General features: G+C 47.3%; 3 protein-coding genes and 3 non-coding genes across 6 annotated transcripts; 3 read left to right on the forward strand and 3 right to left on the reverse strand.

The window, feature by feature from the left end:
- Nucleotides 1–1,864: 1,864 nt before the first annotated feature.
- On the reverse strand, nucleotides 1,865–2,380 carry LOC132250792 (histone H2B 5). Its single transcript, XM_059728244.1, has one exon. The coding sequence runs from the start codon at nucleotides 2,332–2,334 to the stop codon at nucleotides 1,954–1,956; it is 381 nt and encodes a 126-aa protein (XP_059584227.1). The 5' UTR covers nucleotides 2,335–2,380; the 3' UTR covers nucleotides 1,865–1,953.
- A 282-nt stretch (nucleotides 2,381–2,662) lies between these two features.
- On the forward strand, nucleotides 2,663–3,215 carry LOC132250789 (histone H2A type 2-C-like). Its single transcript, XM_059728240.1, has one exon. It carries the CDS (start codon nucleotides 2,726–2,728, stop codon nucleotides 3,113–3,115), a length of 390 nt encoding a protein of 129 aa, XP_059584223.1. The 5' UTR covers nucleotides 2,663–2,725; the 3' UTR covers nucleotides 3,116–3,215.
- A 1,178-nt stretch (nucleotides 3,216–4,393) lies between these two features.
- On the forward strand, nucleotides 4,394–19,712 carry LOC102561405 (histone H3). The gene is made up of 2 exons (XM_059727657.1): nucleotides 4,394–4,889; nucleotides 19,200–19,712. Exons 1-2 carry the CDS (start codon nucleotides 4,482–4,484, stop codon nucleotides 19,515–19,517), a joined length of 726 nt encoding a protein of 241 aa, XP_059583640.1. The 5' UTR covers nucleotides 4,394–4,481; the 3' UTR covers nucleotides 19,518–19,712.
- TRNAE-CUC (transfer RNA glutamic acid (anticodon CUC)) lies at nucleotides 5,645–5,716 on the forward strand. The gene has a single exon. It is a non-coding gene; the product is annotated as a tRNA-Glu (tRNA).
- Nucleotides 6,272–6,345, reverse strand: TRNAT-AGU (transfer RNA threonine (anticodon AGU)). Its single transcript has one exon. It is a non-coding gene; the product is annotated as a tRNA-Thr (tRNA).
- Nucleotides 19,713–23,700: 3,988 nt separating the features above from the next.
- On the reverse strand, nucleotides 23,701–23,772 carry TRNAG-UCC (transfer RNA glycine (anticodon UCC)). Its single transcript has one exon. It is a non-coding gene; the product is annotated as a tRNA-Gly (tRNA).
- Nucleotides 23,773–24,796: the final 1,024 nt, after the last annotated feature.

Consider the following 24,796-nt stretch of genomic DNA (forward strand, 5'->3'; position numbering starts at 1 on the left):
TACAAGTTGGTACAGCACCTGCATAGAACAAACCCAATGTCGGGAACAGACTTTGGACACTCCTATAAAAACAATAATAGAAAGGAATGAAGTAGATTCAGCCCCCTGTACTTGAAGAGCTCCTTCAGTATCTGAAATACTATCTGTATTAACTAGTGTAGAAAAATCTTTTTTATCTCCAGAAAAAAATCCACTTTGACACAATAAAACATACAACCTTCTGAAAAAGCATGTTTTAGATTAGAAGTCGATGACCTTCATGATGACCAAAAGATACTAGTTTGTACATGCACTCAAATACCAGTGAACTTAAAATTATACTGTCAACTAAGAATATAATTTACACTAGACATTTGTTTTTATGCCTACAAGTTCATTTTTTATCTTAAAACCAAATCCAGCTCTTGTTGTGCAAGAGGTGGGCCCTGAAAAAAGACTTTGTAACTTTAGTAGCTACTAAACCCATGCAAGTTATGGCCCTAACATTTCATGATATACAGTATGTCCATGGCAGTCACAGTCTTTCTTGGTGTGCTTGGTGTAGGTCACAACATCCTGAAGGATGTTCTCCAGGAAAACTTTCAGGAAACCAAGTCATAGATCAGGTGGCTGATGGCAGGCTTAGTTATGCACTAGATCAATGATTCTCAGCCAGAGATCTACAGCACCCTGAGATCCTGCCTAGGGTGCCATACAATGTTACTACTATTAGGCATAATTCACAAGATAATCCGAGATTTCAAAAAGAAATTCATGGTGTTAAAAACATTCCAACTTCTTATGGCCTTGCTGAGGTCACTGCAACAGAAAAACTGCTCTATTGTTTTTCTGTAATAAAAAAAATAAGCACAAACTGTGCTAGTTATTGTCTAAGAGAACTTTGCAGTGCTGCTTAACCCCTCACCACCTAATTATTCCTTGGCCTGACATTATAGCTAATCAGATCTATAACCTACAAGTACAAGCTATAAACTAAACCTATACACTATAACTGCAAACCCACCCTGCTCATCTGTGGTGAGAGTTTATGGCTGGATGGACCAGAAAGCAAACTGACGCTATGTGACTGGGAAACATCCTCCTTTCTCCCCTGAGTGACGGTTTTCCAAGTTGACCAATTGACGTGCTGAACATCTCACTCTGGCCAATCAGAAACAGCCCTTTCGTTTCAAATTGAAACATGAAGTTTTTTGGCGCCTACCCTCCCGAGAGCATGCGCACAAGCAGCAGTGGTAGCCAGTCCCTAGGCGCTGAAGAGAGATTTTATTAAATGCTTCATGAGGAGAATAACACTAGAGGTCCCGGGTCGGAGATGATGTTTTCTTAAGGGGACAACAGTTAGTGCTGTATCAGTTAGCATGTCATGAACGACCTATTTCTCTTCGACCCCCGCATTGTTCCTGCATAAAACATTTGGACGCCGACTGTAACTGGGTAGGAAACTACAGACAGAACTTTGTGAATATTGAGACAATAGCACTACAATCCAATGCTGAAGAAAAAGGAGAAAAAGAGAGGGGGTGAGGGACTTTTAGTTCCCCCAATCACAAACAAAAAACTACTTTCGAATTCAGCCCTCAGACCTAGAGCATTTTTTTGTTTCGAGAAAAAATAGACCTTTTTCCTGAGCTATACCGGACATAGAATAGGGCTAAGGTATTGTAGGAGGAAAAAAAACCCCAAAATAACTCACAGCGTAAAAAGGAGAGTCGTTTTTAAATAAACGTGGACTCGAATAAGGCTAGCAAAATGAAGCATTCCCGTGGTCTACAGGTGAGCTTATGTAATGGTGTTTACTCACCCCGCCCTCAAGTTCATATACAAATCAATACTATGCTGAATTGCTTTATAACTAGGTTAACAAAGCAGGTAACAGCTCTTTCGTAGAGTAAGTGGGTGGCTCTTAAAAGAGCCTTTGGGTTTAGAAGTTCTAGGGACGAAGCCAGAAGCAGGTTACTTGGAGCTGGTGTATTTGGTGACAGCCTTAGTACCCTCCGACACGGCGTGCTTGGCCAACTCCCCGGGCAGCAGCAGCCGCACGGCCGTCTGGATCTCCCGCGACGTGATGGTCGAGCGCTTGTTGTAGTGCGCCAGGCGGGACGCCTCGCCGGCGATGCGCTCGAAGATGTCGTTCACGAAGGAGTTCATGATGCCCATGGCCTTGGACGAGATGCCGGTGTCGGGGTGCACCTGCTTCAGCACCTTGTACACGTAGATGGAGTAGCTCTCCTTGCGGCTCTTGCGCCGCTTCTTGTCGCCCTTCTTCTGGGTCTTGGTGACGGCTTTCTTGGAGCCCTTCTTAGGGGCGGGCGCGGACTTAGCAGGCTCCGGCATCTTGCAAGTCGCTCACGGCACCGCACAAAGCAAGTGAAAAACCTCTGCAGCACGCCCCTCCTTTATAGGCCGCCATGCAAATGAGGTGAGCCAAACGGAGCCGTCGGATTGGCTGCTGAGGCAGCGCGGGGCCTCCGGCCGGGGCGGCACACATGCAAATCGTTGTGCTCCAAGTCCGGCACTCCTATTGGTAAGAACGGCAAGCTGTCTCTCCATTGGTCGGGCTTAGCAGTCTCTTTCTCATTGGCCGCTGTGGGCAGCTGCGCGCTCGAGCCTATCAGAAGCCGCCGTCCTGATGCGCTCGGGTTGATAAAAGGGCGGGCGCGGCGCTCGAGCTACTAGTGCAGCTTTTCCGAGCAGCGGTTTCGTGTGTCAGCACAGCAGAGTCGAGATGTCTGGGCGCGGCAAACAAGGAGGCAAGGCTCGGGCCAAGGCTAAGTCGCGCTCGTCCCGCGCTGGATTGCAGTTCCCGGTGGGCCGCGTGCACCGCCTGCTGCGCAAGGGCAACTACGCGGAGCGAGTGGGAGCCGGCGCGCCCGTGTACATGGCGGCCGTGCTGGAGTACCTGACTGCCGAGATCCTGGAGCTGGCGGGCAACGCGGCCCGCGATAATAAGAAAACGCGCATCATCCCGCGGCACCTGCAGCTGGCCATCCGCAACGACGAGGAGCTGAACAAGCTGCTGGGCAAGGTGACGATCGCGCAGGGCGGCGTGCTGCCTAACATCCAGGCCGTGCTGCTGCCCAAGAAGACCGAGAGCCACAAGCCCAAGGGCAAGTAACCGTGCTGCTGCTGCCCGAGTCCTGCTTCGACCTGAACCCAAAGGTTCTTTTAAGAGCCACCCACAACTTCATAGAAAGAGCTGATTTCTCTACTCAGGAGCGGTTAGTCGGTTGTGTGTTCTTCCTAGTCATTGAAGGCTCCCTACCGTGTCAAGGCTGACAGGGATGCTGATAAACCGCACTCCCCCATAAAGTACTAGTGGGCCGAGCTGAGGGAAGTCTAGCTCTGGCATCACTGAAAGTGGAGCTGGTGAGGTGCAGTACTGTGTTCGAGCGCATTCTGAATAGCGTTGGTACCCCGAATTAAATAAGTCAGTGAGCCACGACGGCCTGGGGCAATTGAACGTGGTAAGAATATGATCTTGCGAGGTTGTGGCCTGTATTACATGGAGCGACCCGCCCTGCTGCAGCTGCACAGACGGATTCCTCTGCTACCATACGGTTCCAGTTGCCCTCGGAGAAAGGATACATCTTTTCAACTCGGCATTTCCGGAGTTGATTTCGAAGGAAAGCGGTCGGTTCTGCTTTCCCTCAGTGCTCCGCCCTGTTCCCAGCACCCCAGGAATCTCTGGCCCTCGCTTTCAGTATTCAAGGGCCCTTTGCTTTTTGTCGCTGGACACTCCCCGCCCCCGCCAGGTTCCGCTGTGCTCGGCTCCTGCAGCCTGGGCCACGCCGGTGGGGGCCACCTAGGGCGCAGCACGGAGCCGGGTCAGGTCTGCGTAGCGCGACGGATGCACACTCCGCGCACGGGGGCCTCGGGGAAACGGCGCCTGGCCCTAACCTCACCCCGGGCTCTAGTGGACCGAGTGCGGGAAGCCCCTTGCCTCGTCCTCGCTAGTGGCGGGGAGATTGGAGCTGTCCAATGCCTGCTAAGCCCGGGAAATTCAAACAGGCAGTGCTGGGGTGGGTAAGCGGCCGGGCCTGGGCCCCCGAATCTGCCTACTCGAAGGACGGGTGGATCCTCGAGCACCGCTCCCGACAGAGCCCCCTCACACTTGCCTCCCCCAGGCGGCCCCACCTGCCCTTAGGAACTGGGTGCGCCTCTGAGGGTGCTCGCATCTGCCCCTGAGCCTTCTTGTGCACCCCTCGGAGCGCACAGCCGGAATCCCGCCCCATTCCTCTCAGAGACCGGGCATGCGCAACATGAACAGGGTTTCGAACATGTTTTGAATAAAGGTGCATTCTCTAGGGGAGAGGGGAATTATAGTCCGTCCAATCACTGCTCAGCCCGGGAAATTCAAAGCCCCAACGGGTTCTCTGAAGCTCTCAGCCAATCAGAGGCTGTGCTTCGCCTATATATTGCCGGACAGATGCCTGGAATTTCATAGTTTCTTGTGCTTCGCGGACGCGTACTGACTCCAGAGGATGGCCCGTACTAAGCAGACCGCTCGCAAGTCCACGGGTGGCAAAGCGCCTCGCAAGCAGCTGGCCACCAAGGCTGCCCGCAAGAGCGCCCCGGCCACCGGCGGTGTGAAGAAGCCGCATCGCTACCGGCCCGGCACAGTGGCGCTGCGCGAGATCCGGCGCTACCAGAAGTCGACAGAGCTGCTGATCCGCAAGCTGCCCTTCCAGCGCCTGGTGCGCGAGATCGCGCAGGACTTCAAGACTGACCTGCGCTTCCAGAGCTCTGCCGTCATGGCGCTGCAGGAGGCCAGCGAGGCCTACCTGGTGGGGCTTTTCGAGGACACCAACCTGTGCGCCATCCACGCCAAGCGCGTCACCATCATGCCCAAGGACATCCAGCTGGCGCGCCGCATCCGCGGGGAGAGGGCGTAAGCGTTTTTAAGTTCCCAGCACAACCCCAAAGGCTCTTTTAAGAGCCACCACATGTTCACAGAAAGAGCTAAAACTTTACAGCCTGCAAGGCGGGCTGTATTCCCTCTAGCTACCAAATCTTTGTTATAAATTCACCCACTGCCTTGTGTAGGTGACATTCAGTGATGATCCCTTATAGGCACAAGTAGCTGAAGGCCGCCGGAGCTTGCAGCTATGCTTCGTGTCTCCTTTCGGTCCCGTAACACCGCTAGGTTTCATGTGTAGAGTTCATGACATGGAGGGTCTCATTACCCCTTCCCCCTATAGTAGCTGTCTCATTTCCAGGTTGCTTACGGTCTCCCGAATACTATGCTCGAAAATGTACATCAAGCATCCTGCTAATAGATTTTTATGGGGGATAATCCGTGGATGAGTCAGTTCTGTAGCTGCGGCTGGTCGGGTCTACGCCCCAGTTTGTTTCGCCCTAACAGGTCAATGCTCAAACGAGCAGGAGCAGCCCAGAGGTGAGTGGGCGCTTGCCTTCTGGACCATGAGAATGTAGATATTAAAGCTGGTACCAGGTATGTTTTTTTCCACTCCTGAACTTTTTCTGTTCAAATAAATCCGGGGCAAGATTTGTACACTCACCAACCGGGATGCTGTCGATCTAGTTGGCTATAAATGTATCAAAACCATTTTATGTATGAATCAGATTGCCGGAGGAGTAGTCTTACTGTTTCCTAGAGGACGGTGCGAGACTTTTTCATAACACTTCCCTGGTGGTCTAGTGGTTAGGATTCGGCGCTCTCACCGCCGCGGCCCGGGTTCGATTCCCGGTCAGGGAAGTACACTTTTCCATTCCCCCCGCTCAGAAATCTTTCATGCCACTGCATGAAGCCATCTTTCACTGCATCCGGAACGAAGGGAGATCAATGTTATTTTTCTGCCAAAAGGAACACATGAAAATTCTGCCATGTCCACAACCCCCCCCCTTTTGGGCTAAGCCTCCCAATGTCAGCAGACGGGCAGAGGGGTCCGTCCTCAGGTCAATGGCTCAGCCAGTCCCTGGATGGATGCATTCGTTATGACTTCGTCTGCTCCCATTGTACCCAAACAAACCAGTTTGGGAATTTGGGCACCCGTTTTCCGGGCCAAAGTCTTGTGCCTCGGGGAAGGGAAGGCGAAGCACTGCTCGTCTCAGCAGAAACTCAGGGCAGTTTCAGACTGAAAACTAGGAGGCCGTATCACATCATTTCTTAGTGCATCTTTACCGCTTGTCGGGGTAGAGGCTCAGGCACGGGGTAGCTTACAGAGTAGGGGGCCATGATAAAAAAAAGAAAAAAAGGACACTAGAAGCCCACCCGGCAGGGTTACGTGTTCTACGGTAAAAAATGACCCCGAGGCACCGCTGGGATTCGAACCCAGGATCTCCTGTTTACTAGACAGGCGCTTTAACCAACTAAGCCACGGCGCCTCTTACGCCACACTATTGCAATTGTTTCCTTTAAGTAGTTTTTCGTCAGTGCTTTGCCGATTGCAGGGTTAAGGAGTGGGAGAGAGCAGAGTCCGCGGAGGCGCGGTGTGGTGCGATCCGCACGGACAGTTCCCGCTGAGCTCTCGGTTACACCTCTGGGACTGGATCCCCTTCCTACCCCGCAACCCCACCCCAGAGACGAGAACCCCATTAGACAGCTCAATGCAGAGCCGCGGGCTTAGACATCCTACGGGATCGGTACAGGAAGTCCCTGGCTGAAACCGCGCCTGGGGCCTTCACGGCCTACGAAAAGGATCCTAGATGCTAAAGGCAATGGATGCGGGAGCAGAAAGGACGGAGTCTTCACAGCTGGGTCTGGGGGCTCCAGCTGATCTCATCAGCTGACCCAGCTCTGCTCCCCTTCCCCCCAGATGAGGCTCAGCCCTGACCCCTTATACTTCATTTTTGCCTCCTGTAGGACTTCCACTCACCACTTGCCCCCTTCACACCCTGGATCAAAGTAACCATCCCAATATCATCATGCTCATCATTACTACTACTATTGTCATAACCTCCTGCTCATTAATTGTAATAATAACAATACTAAAATTCATATTTTATTATAACCGCAAAGCAACTTACTGTAAATGAAAAATAACCCACAGATAAGACACAACAGTAGATTCCCCAAACAAGTTGGAAACCCTATGCCATCCCACATACTTTAGCTTCAAGACTCTTAAAAGGAGCCCTCTGGCCAATGCCAACCCCCATTCACATTTCCTATTTGTTTCTCACTCATTGATACATTTATTTGTCTTTTTGTCTCAGTTGGGCTGCCCCAGATGGGAAGAGGGAAATGGCTGCCATCCCTCTCCCCTTTACACACCCCTTTTCCCCCGACCTTTGTTTTTCATTCCTTCACACTTCTCACCAGATTCACCTTCTTACTATAGCTATGTGATGTCCTAGTCCCCCTACCTATACTAAAGCCTCCCTCTGCCCCTCTAAAGCCTCATTCTCACTTCACACTCAGCCCTTCTCTAGTTCTCTTCCTAAATCCCTGCTCCTTCTTCAAAAAATAAAAAAAACCCAGCCCACTTATCTCCTGCTTTCAATGGGCCCCCCTCCAGCTCCTTCCTCCTGCCATTTTCATGGAAACCTGTCCTTGTCTTCACTGTTATGAAAAGTTGTCCCCAGACACAAACTCCTCATAGTGGAAGGCAAAGAAAAAGGTGCAGAAGAGAAGACTTCTCAAGGAAGGTCTTATTCCCTTGGACTGTTTGGGTAGAATATGCCCCTTCCCCTCACCAGAATTTGAAGTGAGTGATCACATCAGGACACCTTCATAGCCATACAGGAATCCTACTCACCATGTCCTGTTTCTTTATAGTCACACCTTTTACTGATGACACCCCAGTGCACAAGAATAAGTACTTGTCTCAATGTCTGTCTAGCTACCTGGTGTACTAAAGTATTCTTACCTATATTGGCTGTAGGAGATGCAGGAGGGAGAAGGAAAGGGCCATGCAGATTGTCAGCAGGTTGTTTTGAATTTGCTGAGATCTTCCCAAATCCCCCTTGTTTACATCCAGTATTTTTATATGGCTTATTTTAATAATTATTCTCTGATTGGTGTTATTGAATGCTTTTTTCACTGCAACTTCGGGAGCTGGACAGAACTGATCTTTCTATAGACTTGGAAGATGCAAATTAGCTGGGATGTATGTGCTGGTGAAAATTACAATTGACAGCTTCCTATGTCTCTTCCTTATCTGTGAATCCTACTTGTCATATTCCATTTCTTTTACTTTGTTGACCAGGTGTAGGCTGTGGACATGATCAGCCAGCAAATGACAGACTACACGGACTAGTGCAGACTACAGACTTAGCAAAAGCCTGAGGTATGGATGATATGTGCTTAAACTAGTATATAATCAACAATTAATAAGCTTGCATTTAAATCACAAGCAATAATGGCCTGGAAAAGTAGCATAACAATCTTATTACGTCTTTAATATTAGACTAGGCCAAGAATGCAAAACTGCTTTTTTGGAAAGCTGTATAACAGCAACTAGAAGTAGTAATTGCGGTTTTGTTTTATGAACTTGCACATTATTATTAGTCTACTCAGCAAAGGAAAGGAAAGAAAACATGGCAAGGAGCATTCCAAGATGGTCAGGGAACAAGATAAGAAATCCTTCCTCCCAGAATAGGACTTCTCAGGAACACAGACCTGCAGCTAATTTGCATTTTCCAAGTCCAGAGGAAAAGTGGTTCACTCTAGTTCCCAAAGCTTCAGTGAAACAAAGACATTTAGATAACACCAATCAGAGTATTTATTTAAATAACCCACATAGAAATAGTGGGTGTAAACAAGAGGAATCTTCTGGAAGACCTTTGCAAATTCAAGACAACCTGCTGCCAGCCTGCATGCCAGCTTTTTCCTCTCTTCTTTGTCTCCTCCAGCCAGGATAGGAGAGAACCTATATTGTGCTATTGCAGGTAGCTGGATATGCATAAAGACAGGTGCTTATCCTTATGCTTTGGGGTGTAATCAATAAAACATTAGGTTATAGATTTGTCTTTTGCCTCTTTTTTGACTTGGGTGGGGATAGTACCTTGCCTTCTAAGAAGGAAGGATCATTGGAAAATGTGATTATATGATTGGGAAGGATTGGGAAATGTGATTATATCTTGAAAAGCAATCCCGATCATAGATGCGCTGTAGTCTTGTCTCTCAAGAGACTGAACAGCACCTGGTTTTTAGTAACACAGGCTAGTTGCAATGCCTGCAAAAGTTTATTCTGACAGTAAACTCAGACTAAGCCTCTGAAGGCTTTGGGGCCTTTTGTTTTACTGATACTTGTGAAGCTTGAAAACGGCCAAAACTGACAACAAGTAGTTTCAGGCTCCTTCTCCTAGATTTACATGTCCAGAGCACTTTAACTCCCAGTCTCATGTCTTTTACACATAACATACATTTCAGCTTTACCATATTCAGTTAACAGAGACACACAATTGTTTCAATAGGATTCAAGATAACTACATACAATTCAAGGCACAAGAGCAGTTGTTACTTTTAACTACTGTTAAGCAGTAAAAAAAAGCAGTTATTCATTTTTGGCCTGGTCCAGTGCTTCTCAAACTTTTTGGCCTCCAGGCACCTCTCCATAACTTTTCTGAATTTAATTTCACCCCAGTTGAATCACTGAGGTAGAATCTAAACTCAGGAAAGATGCGGATGCCTACCTTGGGCTAAAATGCTGAAAACCACTGATCTAGCTGGGCAGGGACTCAGCCTGCTGTGCCCTTCTCTTTCCACTGTGTGCCCCTTCCCTGCTCCCAAGGTTTGGGACCCAAGCCCTACCTGAGGAGTAAGGATGGCCCTCACTGCTAATACTGCTTCTCTGGGGTCTCATATACAGGGGACCAAAACCATCTGTCCATACAGCTGCTCCTGTCAGTCCTGGGCATGTGGGAGGCTGAACGAGGAGGGGCTGTATGGGCAGGTAGGACAAACCAGGCAGAAACGCGTAGTTGCTCCTGTCCATTCACCCACAACATACTGTGTTATTGGGAACCTTGGAGAAGCTGACACTGGTTAGGCAGAGGAGAGCAGCCATGGGTGTCACTTGGGGCAGGGGAAAGCAACTATGGGTGCCACTGGGGTAGCTGAGATGGGTGCAGGGTGTTGGATGGAGGGGAGGCAAGCACATGCCTCCTCACTCAGTAGTTGGGCATAGTGGATCCCTTACAGGGCTCTTGTGGGCCCCCATTTGAGAATTGCGTGTTTAGCCTAGTATTAGTGGTCTTGATACTCAGATTCTTATTCTGCTTTCTCAGGTTACTATGACTTCAGTGGAAGCTTATTGCTTATATCCCATTTTAAACAGATACTATTCATAATAATTTAGACTTTTGTAGATTGGCAATCTGAACATGTCAGTGTGCATTACAAGTCACTAACCACATCTACAGTCTATACCTGCTCTGATGTGTCGGGACTCAGGGCAGCCGGCCAACAGCTCTCCCTGACTCCCACCTGGGCAGATAAGGGTCCGGGGCCTTAGAAGGCCGTTAGGCGGGTATTTGTGACGCTTGGAGTGGAATTAATTAGGCGGATGCTTATCGGTTGTAAAGCAAGATTGTTTATTCACGTCAAGGTGGTGTAAGACGGAGGTCAGAGATACTTAGTTAGTTATAGCTTAGAGATCGTCGTTTAGTCATTTTGTAGATATATATATATATGGGCCGGCAGTCGGCTTATCGGGCATGCGGGGCAAGGGTACGCCAGGGAGGTCGCGGCGGGAAGACGCTGACAACTGATTAAATTGTCAGATTTACTCCAAGGAGTGGGCAGAGTTGTCTTTGACTTTGCGAAAAATGTAAGCGGGTTTTGTTTGTATGATAGCCAAATGTTTTTCGCCATGTCATAAATCTAATTAGAATCACCAATTATCTAGCGGTTTTTGTTAGGGTGTTATTTTCACAGGGTTACTCCTTGTTTTCTTTGACCAATTATAATGATTTATATAAAGCAAAGAAGGCAAAAGTTTTTATCTGTTAGTGGCGCAGCAATAAATTTCTTTTTGACATGCGCAGAAAAAAGCGGTTACTATCATTATTGTTAACCCTTAGTTAACCTAGTGTAGAAAAAACTGTTTTAAATGGTTATTACTTGTTTGTGACATGGGCACTACTTAATTTGGTTGTGACATGATGATGAAGCACAGCTGCTATTATCTGGCACTTTATGGACTGCCTGAAAGCTCCACTCAGGGTATGCAGCAGCAACTCCCATTAGTGGGAGCCAGTTCAATGGGACAGAACAACAGGGTGTTGCTAGTCTACTTGGGCATAGCTTTATTTTGAGACCCAGGTCATGTGCAATGCTGAACAGAAGCACCAGAAGAAAAAAAGTTTGTTTGATGTGCCCTGTTTTGTCGGCATAAAGACCTGCCCTCCCTAAGGATAAACCTTGGGCAACAGCAATGGAAGACACTGCAGATTTTTGGAAAGTCTATCTTCCCATTGTGGCAAATTTGTCTCCCACTCTGGGCTTGGGCTGAAGGGGGTGATTATTATGAGTAAAATGTTCCCTTGGAGATGACCTGTTAAAAGGCAGAATCTGTAAAATCAGGGACTGTTGTGGTTGTGCCGGGGGGGTGGCAATCAATGCTCAAAAATCCAGATTTCCCCACTGAAAACTGCAGGGTTTGTTGGTGGAGCCAGCGTCATGAACTGATGTACCCTTTGCGAGGTGCTGTGTGCAGAGATCTCTGTCCCTAAAATATTTCCAGTTTATAGTTATTTTGTTTGCTGGTTTCTCTTGTTCTGAAATCATTTAGTAGTTCTGAAGAAAGGGCTAATAATTACTCTAGCAAACCCCCCTTTTAAATAAATAGCTCAAGGACACAAACACAGTGAGTACTGAAAAAGAGACCTGCTCTGCAATGAAAAAACAGTTTATCCTTGTTAGTATAGTGGTGAGTATCCCTGCCATGTCATATGGGAGACTGGGGTTTGATTCCCTGACAGGGAGGAGGCAGTTAAGCTTTTTCCCAATTTCCTTAATTCAGCCCTAGGGGGTCTTCTGATTTTGGGGGTGGTGCTTAATTTCACCATTTATTTAATGGACATGGTTGAACCTGTGAGGCCCAACTTGATTTGGGCATCCAACTAAATCGGGGGCCTTATGCTGCACTCAGCATTCCCCCCCTCCTTCAGCTTCAACTACCCCCAGTGGGCTCCCGGACCGTGACAGGGGCAAAAGAACACAGTGACAGGGGCAGTGGGGGCTATTCTGGACTGTTGATCTGTGTCCATTAGGGTTTTTGTACCAGAATCACAGCTGAGCCCAGCTGGATCCTGACTTGAACAGGTCACAGGGCTCTTTGTCTCTGGATATTCAAAGGCTGAAGTTGGTTGCTTATTCCCAGTTCTTTACTCTTTATTCCCAGTTCCTTTTTCAAAGACATTCTAGACCCAATAAAAGCTTGTTGTTAATGAATTACACATCCTAAACAGAGAATGTCATTAGCTATGCATGTATACTAATTAATATGTAAAATAAAATCCCACATCAAGTACAGAGCCCTAAATGAAGGTCAGATTAGGATGGGATTATGGGGCAAAATACTTCTTAGGCCACCCCAAACTTCCTGTTGATGCCACTGTGGGACTGTCCCAAAGAACTGTGACCACAGTCTTGTGCAGCCCAAAGCATGCGTTGGCCATGCCAGGCTGCCAACTGACAGCCCCTATGCCCACTGTACTAAATACAATGGCTCAAATTGGGAACTGGCTTTTGGGCTGGGATTATGGCTAGAAGTGCTGTTTGGGCAACCCCACAGCATACCTCTGTGTCACTGGGGGACTGTCCAGGACACATCTGACCAGGCTTGCTCTGTGCAGTTTGTTCGTGCCAGGCTGCTAACTGTCAGCACCCCAAGCCTGGTCAGATGTGTCCTGGACAGTCCCACAGTGACACAGAGGTATGCTGTGGGGTTGCCCAAACAGCACTTCTAGCCATAATCCCAGCCCAAAAGCCAGTTCCCAATTTGAGCCATTGTACTTAGTACAGTGGGCATGGGGGCTGTCAGTTGGCAGCCTGGCATGGCCAAAGTCCTGACTTTGATCAGGGTTTTTTGGGACAGTCCCCCAACGGCTTTGACAGGAAGCTTGGGGTGGCCCAAGAAGTATTTTGCCCCATAATCCCGTCCTAATCTGATTTTCAATTAGGGATCTGTATTTGATGCGGGATATTATTTTACATATTAATTAGTACATATGCAGAGCTAATGACATTCTCTCTGTTTAGGATGTGTAATTTATTAACAACAAGTTTTTATTAGGTCTAAATTATCCTTGAAAAGGGAACAAAGAATAAGGAATCAACTTCAGCTTCATAGAAGGGGGGTGTGTGTGTGCATGTGCGCGTGCATGTGTGTATATATTTTTGTCTTCCCATCCTAATCGGGCTATTTTTCTCTCTTCAAAGTGTGTTGTTCCCCTCCCCACCTCTACTTTATTCACCAACCAAACCAGCACCCTTCCACCCCCAGCAACCCCGCCTTCGCAGAACAAACAACCAGAGGAGAGCAGCCATGGATGCCACTTGGGCAGGGGAAAGCAACCAGCAACAAAGCAACTTTAGGCCAGTACTGGTTGCTACAATCAGCCCTGTGATCTGCAGTGAAAGAAGCTGCTGCTCTGCTCTTTGCCCCAGGCCCTGGCTGCAGAAATTGGTGCCAAAGTTTTCTCAGGAACCCTCCAGGCCAGGGCAGGGAAGCCTCCCCCACTCATACTGCCCGCACCCCCCCTGCCCAGCTGTCTGAATGGGTGATGAAGGGGAAAGATCTTCCTTCAGTAGCATCTGGATCACATCTACCCAGCCCCCCTCGCTGACCCCCACCTCGCATCCCCCCTGCATTCAATCCAAGAAATACCACCAGATCCCAGAAGAGAAAGGTCCTTTGGCAATATGTAACCAAGAGGTTTAGCTGATGATATCTGGTCCGGGAGGGACAAGGCTGATCAAGGGCCAGGCTCCAAAGGGAGAGCTGAGGACAGGGAATGAAATTAGGTTGACTGAAAGCACAATTTCTTCCCTGCTCTCATAACCCACAGACAAGCAGGGGATGAATCCCAGAGGGACTGAGCTAAGAGGAATGTCCGGGTGGAAGTGGAGTCTGATCTGGTCTAGCCTATGTGAGGACAGGGTGAAGGATAATGAAAGAGATTTGGAATACATCCAGCTTCCCAGCCCTCACCCAATGGCAGTGGAGGGGAGCTATAAATTTGCTCCAAAAGTCAGCTGCAGCTATTCACTTAGGTTGACAGGCCCCTTTATCAATAGGCAGATAGACCCAGGGCCCCATGTATCTGCCTACAGTCACCTATCATCACCTCATCACCATGCCATGGAGCCTTATAATAAATACCATGTTCTCGGGCATCTCCCTGGGGCAGAGCATGGGCTCTAGCCCCAAGGTCACACTCAGTCTGCTGGGTTCCTGCCATAGCAGCTGCGATATCCGCAGCCCTGCCATGGAAAAGAAACAATAGGAAAATGAATCCTTTGCAGACTATTGGAAACTCAAGGAATTAATACATGAGGACATGCATCTACTCCAGATATAGAGAAAGTGTTGAGAGCCTTGACATCTTCCTCCCATGTCAGCTGTAGATGTGGCTATTTGGAATTTGCAGACAGTTTAGCCCAGCAGAGCACAGGCTGAGTGGGGGATACAGTTGCTCTCCACAAATACAATCACAGGATAAACAGCAGGAAGGCTAAAGGGCTGCTGACACCAAAGGTCAGAATAAGCAAAAGAACAAATGGGTGTTCACAAACTCATGCTAGGAATTAACGTGGTTTCTAACAATCTGAAGAGTGAGGGTTCTGAATGGCTTCTCAATAGAAAAAATTGGAGCAAGTGTAGTCTTGCAGATATGGTTTGTGACCAACCACGTAGACCGATGCAGACTGCAGACTTGGCAAAAGCCTAAGTTATGACTAATATGCTCTTACTGAAGTCATAAGCAGTGTGATAAAGAAGAAAAAAAAAATTACCAAACGCCAAACATGAGAGCAAGTTGTGCTCGTGGCGTGGGGGAAGTGGTGGGCGCGGCCTGATAGCCATGAGATCAGCGGTCCCGGCCCGCGCTGATTGGCAGGGGGCAGGCGGATGCAGCCCGTTTAAAAGAAAAAGCGTGCACGCCAAAAAGGAGGGACTCGCACCATATCGGAGAGGCCTGATCACCCTCACCGGAGGTCCTGCATCCACGAAATCCCTTCCCCCCCGGATGTCCCCCATCACGACCGAGTATATAATTCGAACGTGTTTAGAGCTCTCGAGTCACCAGCGAGTTTAATCTTGAAACTGCTGTAAAGGAAACCACCTATACGAAAGTGTGAGTAAAGCATTTATTTGTTACACCGCCTCCTTAATTGCTTTTCTGTCAACGGGAAGAGAGATAAGAGAAGGAGAAACAAGGTCCCGTAACCCTTCCCGGCCTGTTCGCGCAGCACCTTTCTGGGTCCAACCACCCACCATCAGGTTGGTCAAGCAGTAGCCTGGGAAAGCAGAATAAGAATCTGTTTATCAAGGTCACTAATATTACGTTAGCCAAGTATGAAGAACTGCTTTGTGGAAAGTGCTTTGTAATGGCTGAAAATAACTGATGCTTTGCCTTTTGATGATAGGCTCCAAAAAGCAGGCCCAAAGCTTGTTTCAATGTGAACCTTTACAACTAACTTGGTCAGCAAAGTAAAAGAAAAAACGCAGTAAGTAACATTCCCAGATATTGAGGAAAAGAAAGAAGTCCTCTGGTTCTAGAACTCTACTTTTTACAAGGATGCAGACCCCAGCTAATAGTTGTATTCCAAGTCCACAGAACCCCCCCCCCCCAAAAAAAAAAATACAACAAAACAAAAACCAACCAAACCAAACCAAAACAGTTCAATCCAGATCCCAAAGTCTCAGTGAAACAAAGAAATGTGAATAACACCAATCAGAGAATATTTATTAAAGTAAGCCACATATAAATATTGAATGTAAACAAGTGGGGGTGGGGAGAACTCAGTACATTCAAGACAACCTGCTGCCATCTTGCATGCGACCCTTGTCCCCCTGTGTATCTCCTAGTCAGTATATAGGTTTGTATTTATATTGTGCTGTTGCAGGGAGCTGGATAGACATAAAGAAAAGCACTCATTCTTGTACTTTCTGGGTGTCATCAATAAAAAGGTGGGGCTATAGATGTGTCTTTTGCCTCTTTATTTGACCTGGGTGTTCATAATACCTTACCTGCTAAGAAGGAATGGAGGTTCGTTGGGAAGTGTAATTGTATTCTGATTCGGTGTGTAAAAAGGGTTGTTATTAGGGAAACTGTAACTGCCAAGTAGTGTATCTACTGTATAGTGGAGCATCTGGGGCAGCAGCCCTGGGTACTGACTTTGAGGAGGAGATGAAAAAAATAGCAGCAGCTGCTGCAGTCACACATTTGCACTGGCAGGATGGCAACTATCATACAGAAGTCACTGCTGCCTCCATGCATTGCAGCTGCCCTGGGTGTCCTGCTGACTTGTTGCACCTCTGTAACTCACCCTTAATTCTGTATTTAAATTTGCAAAAGAGTCCTGATTATAAACAGGCTGCAGTCTTGGCTCTCTAAAGACTGAATAGTACTGGGGATTTTTGGTAATACAAGCAACCTGCTTGTTTTTAAGATAGGGTTGGGTCAGTTCATGGAAAAAAAAAAAAAAAAGTCTTGATGTTGCCTGAGATAGTAGGGACTCAGGAGGCCCTTTCTTTCTAGTTTTTTGTGTAGATACTGTTGGTTCCAGAGCCCAGGGAAAGAAGGCGTTTATCTGCAAATATACACACACAACTGTTCAGTTTTTCACAGTGAATTGGGGATGTACCACTGTCTAAGTCAGTGGCTTTCAACCTTTTTAAATTCAAGGCATCCCTGATTAGACTCAAGGCACCTCATGGAAAATGCCAGGTTTCAGTTTTCACTCTTTTTTGACTACCAAAAAAAAATAATACAGCAAATTTTCTTTTGCAAAGAATTCAGAAAGAACATAACAGGTTAGAAATATTTTTGATAGTCAAGATTCAAAACCCCTGGGTTTATCTTGCATATCAGGTGTAGGTGCACGCAGAGTTAATATTGTGTGGCACCCTACTGCACTCTTAAAAGGATTGCATAGTACCCTGGGGTCCAAGCCATGAGAATTTTATCCTTCCTGTACGTGGATCATACCACTGAATATTCAAAGACATGCAAGAAGCACTTGACACACAGAGTGGTGATGCTCACCAAACGAAATGGGTACACACCTATAATTAAACCTTCTGAAAAAACATTTATTAGAGAAGGAAGTGGTTCTCTCTATTACAATAAAGGGAGCTTTCTTGGGCCCAGAGAAGTTTCAGGTTGTTCAGTTATGGTCCACACCCATCGTGCTATAAGATCTACTGAAATACCTGGGTTAGGCAGATACTGTAAGTACTTCAGAAAAAAACATCACCAAACTGACTGCACTCTCAAATGTGTTGCAACATGGGCTTTCCAAGGGCTAAGATGCCAAAGAAATCCAGGGGTGGGACTGAAGAATGCCAGTTGTCCTAATGCCTGCAATCAGTCATGGTGGAACAATAATTCCTACATGATCCTGCTTGGAAGAAGTTTTCCTTCTGGATGGTAGTCACCCAGGAGCTATTGTTGAATTGGGCACACACTTGCACACCATAGAGCATTTAACCCCTACCCCTGATACAACGGATTTCAGAATTACAAGTTGGCTGCTAAATTCTCTATATACCCAGCATTCAGCTCTGTTGCCCAGCTGCCTCAGTGTCCTGTTTCAACATCCAGTAAAGTAGGTTATTGCTTACAACAGCTCAGGCTTCTCTGAACTTAGTAATGTACCATGTCCCACCTTGTCCTACCTTCTGCCTGACTTCAGACTAACAAGGCAGACTTCCTGTCTAGCTCATTAGTTGGAGCTGGGATTTTGGATTCCTTTAAAAAAATAAAGTCTAGTAAATGACAGCACTTCCCAGAGAAGATAGGCAGTTCCCAGTTGCTGAAGCTAGCACTTGTCCCTCTAGAGCTGGGACCCACACCTGTTTAAAGCCATTGTTCTTTGTTATCACCAAATGTTAATTTATCTATCTGGTTTCTCCACACTGCTAGCAGTGAGAGGCCCTGCCCTCTCCCTGCTGTGCCATTGTGCTTTCTCCTTTCTGCTGCTGAACTTGTATCAAATTATTGGCTAGCATTTGCACCCATTTTCACATTTATCCACATACTTGGAAAAGTGTATGGATCACTAGCACCAGGCCTTAAGATGAAAGGAGCAGGGAAAGCCTGGTCTTGGAAACCAGGCAGCTACTTCTGTGTTCTGCCGTCATGATAGTGAACTCTAACACAAACTGGTTTGGAGAGGTGTTTTATCATCAGTCACTATATATTAGTTGGGCGCACTGTGGGCATAATCTTATTTCACATTACATATATAAATACTATGTATATAGCTGCAGGTTTGCAGTTTTGGACATTTATAGTTTGTGATTGAGCTCTAGCCACATGACTTTTGAACTCACTTTGCAGATTGTACTCTAGATAGGTATATGCATAAAGCTGGGTAAGTCCCCCTAAAATCACAAATGGAAGAAAGAGAGCAAGGAGGCCCTCCGGTGCCTTAGTTAAATAAGCTACTGGTTTGGGGGAGGGGGAGACAGGGTTCTATGCTGTCTTCATCCAATACCATGCTCTGTTCCAAGGTTATAGATAAGGTATTATCCAAGCTAGCCCATGGGCATTCAATACGTGGGGTTTAGAAAAACCTCATCGTTAAGCATAGGTTTATCATCAGTTAAGTGCAGGTCTCCTAAGAGAAGAGAAAGGGATCCCACTTGACAGCAAACAGCTACCAAAACATTTCAGAGGAGCAGCGGCGGAGGAAGCAAGAGATATGGAAGCAGCGGAAGAGGAAATATTGTGAGACATACGGTGCACTGAAAAGTACCTTCCTATCTCAATCCTGAGGTGACTTTCTTCATCCTAAAGCAGTCAACAGATTTCTTCAGCGCATGCTCGAGATGAAATCTGGCACCAACTGCTCCATTTAAAGTTAACCGCTCGCGTCTGATTGGTCAATGCGCGATGCTCGGTGTATGAGTGGCTGGAGAGCGCAACGGCTGTGATAAGTGCGGGGAAAAGGGGAGGGATTCGCGCCTTTTCACCTCGCACTGCCCCTTCAAGTCCGCTCCCCGCACCCTATATAAACCCGCTGGCGTAGCAGCACTGTTCATTGCGGAGGTCGGGGAGTGTAGTTGAGGATGTCTGGACGCGGGAAGGGCGGCAAGGGGCTGGGGAAAGGAGGCGCCAAGCGGCACCGTAAAGTGCTGCGCGATAACATCCAGGGCATCACCAAGCCGGCCATCCGCCGCCTGGCCCGCCGCGGGGGCGTGAAGCGCATCTCGGGGCTCATCTACGAGGAGACCCGCGGGGTGTTGAAGGTTTTCCTGGAGAACGTCATTCGTGACGCTGTTACCTACACGGAGCACGCCAAGAGAAAGACCGTGACCGCCATGGACGTGGTCTACGCCCTGAAGCGCCAGGGCCGCACCCTCTACGGATTCGGTGGTTAAGCCTCGCGAAAGAAACCTAGAACAGCTGTTGGACCCAAAGGCCCTTCTAAGGGCCACTCACTTCTGCACGGAAAGAGCTGGGCTTGCTCTGGAGGGAAGCGCTCCGTGGTGGCAATTGTCTTACTTGCCTTAGGTTTAATAGTTTTTGTAATAGTAAGCATATAATATAGTAGTTATGCTTCTAAATGTGCTTTACATATGCTGTGTGTGCTCCTAAAACATCGCGTTCGTATTTTTCAGCCACTAAGATATAAGTTGACCAGTTTATGACTTTTCCCTGAAAGTTTCCGTGAGGGGTGAGCGGAAGACCAAGCCCTGCAAAACGGGCTTCCAGAAGCGCTCTGGCTCTGCCTAATTCCCCTCTGCTTTCTGCGAATCTTTTCACTGTGCTTCTCTACCCGCTTGTAACATGGTGATCATTTTGTAGGAAAGCGGGTGAGCCTGTTCCCTGCCCACACAGCTAGGGGTCACTGGTAGGTAGCAGTGTAAAACTAACAAAAGTGACCTTACGCGGGGTGTAACTAAAGTGTAGAGCTCACTGCCATCAGACGCTGTGCAAGCGAAATTCTTGGAGGAAAGGGGAAACAATAGCTATTGAGTGAGGGGTGCGTGCAGCCTTTGAATCGGCACATCCTAGACCTTGGTGGCTGCAAGTGAGAAGAACGGGAGGGGGGATCTCGATCATACCCAGTTCACCTTCCCTGTCAGCATTCACTTTCTCCCACTGTGACCCAGGGTGCTGGGCAAGATAGATCTGTGGTCTGACCCAGGAAATAACAATTCTTGTGCTCTTATAAAGGTGTTTATACTTAAGGATCTTATTTTTGAAATATACTGAATTTGTGTTCTATCAGCCGGGGGGCGAGAGGCGTCAAGTGCACGGCTTGTTGGTTGGGTTAGTAAAAAGACGCGTTTCTTTCAGCTAGAGGACAGTAGAGACTTATTCCCCGGTTTTCTTAAGACTTCAGGGAAGTTGGAGATAAGCAGAGTAGAGGTAGGGGTTTAGGTTGTAACCGTGTTGGTCTAAGGACATAGGCAGACAAGGTTCCTTGGGTGAATTTGATATATTTTATTAAAGTAGAGCAGAGGCATGCATTTCAACACGGGCAGTCTTTGAATGATCTACTGGAAGGGCGCTAAGGGAAGTAGCGCAGCGTTTCTCATCCGGTTCTCTTTGAGACCGCCATGTATAAAAGGAGCAGAATGAATTCTCCCTCCGAAGTAAACTCTCTACATTGCTGCTTATAGGAAAGTGGGAACAGCTTCTGGTCGCAGACGTCATAGCTGCTTACCGACACCCCCCCGCGCCCGAGGAAGTGAGAGCGACAAAACTTGTTCTGCTTTTATTCAAGTCTGAAAATCCGCAGAGATATTCAGGTCTCCCGGGGATTTAGATGAAAATGTTGCGGATAAGCCCCAGGTTTTGTCCAAGACGCCAGCTCTAAGACGTGCTACATTCAGATCCTTACGGTACCCTTAAACCAGAGCCATCTTGCAGGTATCAAGAGGCGGGCATGTCTGAAGTGAGGGGTATGGTCTCCAGGGGGATCGGAGCGGAAGTGAAGCGCTTTTTAGCCGCCTTTGTTAAGCAACGGCGCGAAAAGGCTTTGGGCGGCAGATTCCCCGTCCCAGCTGCAGTCACGGAAATAATCGCAGAACCGCCATCATCTCCGCTGAGGGGGAGATGATGGCGGTTAATGCTTTTGTCACAAAACCCGAGCTAATCTTCAAGCAAGGAGCCAACCCACTGACCCTTCCTCCCTCCTCCCAAAAAGGAACTTCCCGAGGAAAAATGCCACTTTTAAGATGTTTTATGAAAATTTATTTTCTAATAAAATCATATGGATCAAAAGTTGAAACCAGCTACACACTGGAGGGGGGTGCTCCCAGCCCATCGGACCCACCGAACAAGATGAGTAAAATCCCTCTTTGGTATCACTATTACGGAGCTGCAGAAAATAAACACAATCTTCCATTTCTCAGTCACAAGTGGGGGAGGGAGGGGATGGAGAAAATCCTGCAGTGGTTTCTGCTAACATCTTGCTGAACCGCAGGTTCCTATATCAGCTCCTATGACTCGGCGTCTTTCAGCAGAGGATAAAGATCAAATAGCTTTCCTAAGTATTATTTTCTCTAATTGTTTCTCATTAAAGAAAAAATCTCTATTCAAAACCGTTTCCAATCATTCACATAGACTAACTTGCAAGATGGATGCAGGAAATGAATGAGTCCAGCCTCCCAGTGCTTCTTGGCGCCAAAATGCTACAAGGGGATGGATTATGAAGAGGGGAAAAAAAATCAGCGAAACTATTTAACGTGGAAGGCAGTTGACCCAGACGTAGAATCGGAGTACTTCGATATCTAGACCTAGAGCAGCACCTCGTTTCACTGCGACAAGATTTTATATTGAGACAGTTTTCCCACAAAAAAAGATTTACTAAGGAGAAATTATTCCATCCTGCTCAGATACGGTGGCTGCTGCATATCGAAAAGTCTCTAAAACTTGCGTATCCATCCGCCTTTCCCAATTTCCTCTCGATACAGAGCCAATTTTCAGCATGTTTTGCAGTTCTGAAAGTATTTAAACCAAATAGGCTGGCTATCACGTAGACGTTTGTGAAACTCAGAAGCACACAATAAAAGTAACTTGTAGCTGCAAGCGATGCACTGCTGCAAGTAAGAACAGGGGTGAAGCTGCTAGGCACTATATTTATACTCCATGCAACCAACACTAGAATCTGGGTATAGAGCAAGCCCAGGTCTTTCTGCGCATCATGGGTGGTCCCAAGAGCTTTCGGGTTCAACAGCTATTCTAGGTTTCATCCAAAGGCTTCACCACCGCATCCGTGCAGAGTGCAGCCCCGGCCTCTCAAGGAATAGACCACGTCCACGTCAGTCGTACCCCAGGAAAACCTTCAGCACCCCGCGGGTCTCCTCGTAGATGAGTCCCGAGATGCCCTTCACGCCCCCCCGGTGGTGGATGGCCGGCTTGGTGATGCCCTAGATGCCATCGGGTCCGACGGAAGGGAGAACTGAAAGTGCAGCCGGCGGGAACCCTGCAGTCCTCCGGCTGCGAAGCTCCTCTGTCGTCGCCAATGAGGTGCAGAGCGTGACTTCCCCACCAATCACTAACCAGTCCTTCACTTTCAAATGAAGTACACTTGGCGCCTTTTGGGCTTTGGTTTCTCTGAAACAAACGCCTGTGGCCATTTGGGGGATAAGCAAAGGCATTTAGAGTGACATCTCCTATACAGATTTGTTTCTTCTTTCTGTCTGAGAAACAGCTTAGACGTCCTTTTTATATAACCCGTCTGAATTATTTCCTTCTTTAATATGAAACCTTTTTTTGAGGGTGTTGTTTATAAGGTGCCACCAACCCAGTTTCCTGGATGCAAAGATTACAGCCATATACCTATAGCCTTCTCGCCCTCTCCCCCCACAAAAGCCTATCCGGGGTGAAATTGATTGGCCCACACCTACAATTTGAGAACTTGACATGTTGAAAGTAATCAGTTCGATTAAGAAAGTCTTCAGTTCTGTATTTCTATCAATGCCTTCTCTCATAACTGAGAGGAACATTTGACATTTTTATTCGCCTAAACCCCCCCAATCCCAGCACCGGTTCTCATCCACAGCTAAACTGCCTCAGGGGAATAATCTTGGATATTGGAGGGGCAGCCCCAACACGGGATGTAAAGCTCCTGGCAGTGCTGAATAAAATAATAGATAATCATAAATTGTTTGTATTTTATAATGAAAGCAATAAACTCTCCAATGTATAAATTCCTTGTTCTGATGCATTCTGTGTGGAGAAGACAAACTGGAAGCTATTTTAGATAGTTTAGAAAAGGAAAGCTAGCAGAGGATGGTTTCAACCCATCGACCTCTGGGTTATGGGCCCAGCATGCTTCCGCTGCACCACTCTGCTGTGGCATCATTAGTCTTCATACAGATATTTAAATCCTTTCAACTCAGCCACCACCTACATTCCGACAAAGTTTTGTAATTTTTCCCTCTCAGAGGATCATTGGACTATCGTTTGTTTCCTAAAATATAAATATATAATGTAGTATACAATATAGACATCTAATATAAATATTTAATTACATTAACAATACAACGATTGAAATTAGGGATTCAGATTCAATACATAGATTGAAGCTAAATAGTACAAAATGAGAGCTGCGTTGGCCGGGAATCGAACCCGGGTCAACTGCTTGGAAGGCAGCTATGCTCACCACTATACCACCAACGCTCAGAAAATAGCTCTTTCCCTGTCTTTTAACTGCCTTAAAAATTAGGGCCTTGAAGTTGATTATTGCAATTAATGTGGCATGAAAAAGTTTGAAAAGAAGGAAGATCCCGAACATGGTGCCCACACTGGTGCATAGTTGTGTATTGTTAAAGCAGTCCTTGCCTGGGAATAAAGTAATTACAAATATGACATGCTATGACACAGGTGTGACAGGGACTGGATCCTGTATGGCAGCCTCATTAATAGGCTGCTAAAGCATTACATTGACTTTACTATGCAGTCTAGGTTTTCCCCCAGGGTGAAATTTGCCAGTAGCATTAGCAGTCATTACTAGAATCTGTAGTATAAAGGGAAAGTCTTTTGCAGTTCCTGCCCCCACTTCTGGCAGGTGGTCTCAGTTGGCTCTCTCAGAATATAAGAAAGGTCATTTACTGGGTGAGACCACAGGTCCATCTTGCTTCATTTCCTGTGTCACAGTAGCAGAGTGGATGGAGTGATCCCCCACACAGGGTCCCTGAAGCCCCTCTCTGGGGGATGGAAATGGGGGGTTACCCAGAGCCAGACTGAGCCCAGAGGCTGGTCTGGTTGTTTCCCAATGCTGACAAACAGAGGCAGTATTTTTAGATACCCCCTTCCCAGCAGTTGCCACTCTTCCCTTGGGTCCTGACATGGGGGCTTCGCTCTCCTTCCCCTACCCAGCACTGTACCTAGACTCCTGGCGGCCCTAGGCCTCCTTTGCCAGAGATGATAATGATAATTGGACAACTGAAAAAAATTACCATTTTTGGGTCCCCTTTCTGTTGGGGCCCTGGGCAGCCACCTGGTTCACCCATGCCTGTGTCTGGCCCTGCCCTCACCCCAGACCACATTTCCCTGCCTATAAAGAAGTGGAGGCTGTGCCATTGTATCCCCCAGGGAGCATACTAGGAAGCTTTATAGATACAGTCACATTGTCAAGAGAAAATTTGTCAAACTTTATTTATTTAGTACATGAAAAGTCAAGCCACATAAACAAGCCATGCAT

The sequence above is a fragment of the Alligator mississippiensis genome, chromosome 5 (genome assembly GCF_030867095.1).
Source record: "Alligator mississippiensis isolate rAllMis1 chromosome 5, rAllMis1, whole genome shotgun sequence".
Lineage (NCBI taxonomy): Eukaryota > Metazoa > Chordata > Crocodylia > Alligatoridae > Alligator > Alligator mississippiensis.